At 40.7% G+C, this 2,696-nt stretch overlaps 1 protein-coding gene across 1 annotated transcript; it reads left to right on the forward strand.

The window, feature by feature from the left end:
• Positions 1–877: 877 nt before the first annotated feature.
• LOC306852717 (neuropeptide FF receptor 1-like) lies at positions 878–2,035 on the forward strand (the record flags this gene model as incomplete). Its single annotated transcript, XM_079389784.1, has 1 exon — positions 878–2,035. The coding sequence occupies one exon, from the start codon at positions 878–880 to the stop codon at positions 2,033–2,035; it is 1,158 nt and encodes a 385-aa protein (XP_079245910.1).
• Between the last annotated feature and the right edge of the window lie 661 nt (positions 2,036–2,696).

Raw genomic sequence — 2,696 nt, forward strand, 5'->3', positions numbered from 1 at the left:
ACACATATAAATACTCAAATCAAATCACAGTAAACAAATAAATATATAATCATATATACAGAAATGTTGTAGATCTTCCACACATCTGGATTTACTCAAATATCTCAGATCAACTACTCAGGTAAGTATTTCAGGTAGTACACAAACGATAAACTTCTCTATGAAACAGGTATTAAAATGACACAATTACACAAATGATCAATTTAAACAAATTATTAACACATTAAAGCATGTAAACTGTAGTTTGGCATTGACTTTTGATAAATGTAACTAACATTGACAGTGAATGAGAGAGACAGAGACAAGAGTTAGTGGTTGCCCAAGCGGTCCTCTGAGGATGCGCTGCAGTTGTCACGGTAACTCTACTCTCTCTCAACTGCCACCAGAATTCGGAAAACGCAGCTGGACTGTCCAGTGCAAACTCATTATAACACATTAAATTAATTTAAATTAAACTTATACACACACATGTAAATAGACATAGACATACATACATACATAACAAAATATAAACAAATAATTTAATATTTTTTATGACTCAAACTCTACGCAGCAGGGTGGTCACATACTTTACCTCACATTTCACACACACACACACACACACACACACACACACGCACACACACACACACACATATATATATCACCTCTGTCTATGTTACTAACCAAATGTAGATAGATAGATGCTGAAGTACACTGAAGCTGCAATATATATTTTAATTACATCATTATGAGATTTAACATGTTATGGAATATTTGAGTCTTTTTTTTTTCTTGTTCAGCGAATCATTGCTCTTTTATTATATACCTGAGGGTGGGGGCGTTATGGAGTTCCTCAAGAAGCGGATGGTCAGATGAAATGGCACACAGAGGAAACATGAACACCTCGAGCATTTACAGCACATTCGGACGCTTCTTCCCAAACAACTTTTCTCTTTGGGAGCATCGGAAGAACTGGACCACTCGTGATTTGACGCCTTTCTCCATCGACTTTCTGTTTGCGGGTCATGAACCGGACACTATAGTTTTAATGGTAATGTATGTGATATCTTTCGTGACAGGACTGGTGGGGAATATCATGGCTCTGTGGGTCCTGACGCGCCGGAGGAATCGCTTGTCTGGAGCTTCAGCCACCAGGAGACTCCTGGTCAACCTGGCGGTGTGCGACATGATGGTGGTGTGTGTCTGCATGCCGGTTAACTTAGGACATCAGGTGTATAACGCCTGGGTGTTTGGAGACTTTCTGTGTCGAGCTGTGCCGTTCGTTCAGGCGGTGTCAGTCTCTGCAAGCGTTCTGAGTCTGGCCGTGATCAGTCTGAACAGATACTACAGCGTCCACAGTCCACTGCACGCCAGGTCTTTCTTCACGGCCAGCAGGATGATATGCATGATAGCTGTGGTGTGGGTCGTGTCTTCCGCGTTATGTTTGCCGTTATTTTTCATGAACACAACTAAGACGCTTTCCCTTCTGGACGGGCTGCACACCGTGACCGTGTGCGTGGAAAGCTGGTCTAAAGTCAAACTGCGCCAGGGTTACAACTTTTTACTCTTCTGCGCGTTGTATGGATTCCCTGTGGTCTTTAACCTAATCATTTGCTTCCTGACCGGTTGGAAACTGAGTAGAGGAGGCACAGCATCAATATCAGATCCCAACCAGCTCGCTCTTACCTCTTCGACATCGCGCCTGAAAACGCGCAATAGGATCGCCAAAATGGTCTTAGCGCTCGTGCTGCTCTTCACTTTCTCCTGGCTGCCACTCTACGCCCTGGACATCTGGATCGATTCCAACATCCCCAGCTCTCCTGATCGAAACGACGAGCTGAGCAACGTTGAGCATCATTGGATTCTCCAGAGCAGACCCTTTGCGCAATGGCTGGGTCTCACCAACTCGTCCCTCAATCCCCTCTGCTACTGCTTTATTGGAAACTTGTACAGATCGGCCAAAAGGTTCAGAGAAAGCTACAGAGAGAAGATGTCTTCGGTCTTGAGTCTGACCAATAAAAATTCAATTAGAAATTCCGCGTCTAAACTCTAGCAGCGCAACTCTGGCTCATCCAGGAGATTTGCTTCGGAAACAAGGAGCTACCCTGTTTTCAAACTGACCAGAAGTAAAAGCGTGTCTTCGACGACCGTGTGTGAGAGCATTTGACTTGGGTAGCATGGGAATGTACAGACAGAGATGGAAATATTAATAGGTCATTATCAAACATCACATGCTGCTTAATAGAGCACGTGTACATTTCAGTCTAAATATATTTTTTTAAGTTTCTTTGCTACACAATAATATTTTGCATCTATTTATGATTTTGCATCTATTTTGCATCTATTTATGATTTGCTTTTTTTAATATAATTAAAGACATTTTTTATTTCCAGCATAATTTGAATTTGGAGAGTTTTTGGCATGTCTCTTTTTTTCCCAGTGTTGGCTTAGACTTATAATGCATAATGTAATATTGCTAATAAATTAAAGAAGTTTTAAAAAGTTATCAATCAAAGTTATTATTATAAGTATTAATGTAAATTATATATTTATCTTGGCTATTTTGTTGTCTTCTTTTGTTATTATTTTCAGTTAAATAAATGAATACCAGACTTGTTCTGAAATCAGTCCATATGAGTGGAAAATTGTGGTGGGATTTACAGACAAACCCAGAGTGTGTGGCTCAAGTCAAGATTAATGGTACCGCTGAGAAG

Source organism: Barbus barbus (genome assembly GCF_936440315.1).
Source record: "Barbus barbus genome assembly, chromosome: 32".
Taxonomy (NCBI): Eukaryota; Metazoa; Chordata; class Actinopteri; order Cypriniformes; family Cyprinidae; genus Barbus; species Barbus barbus.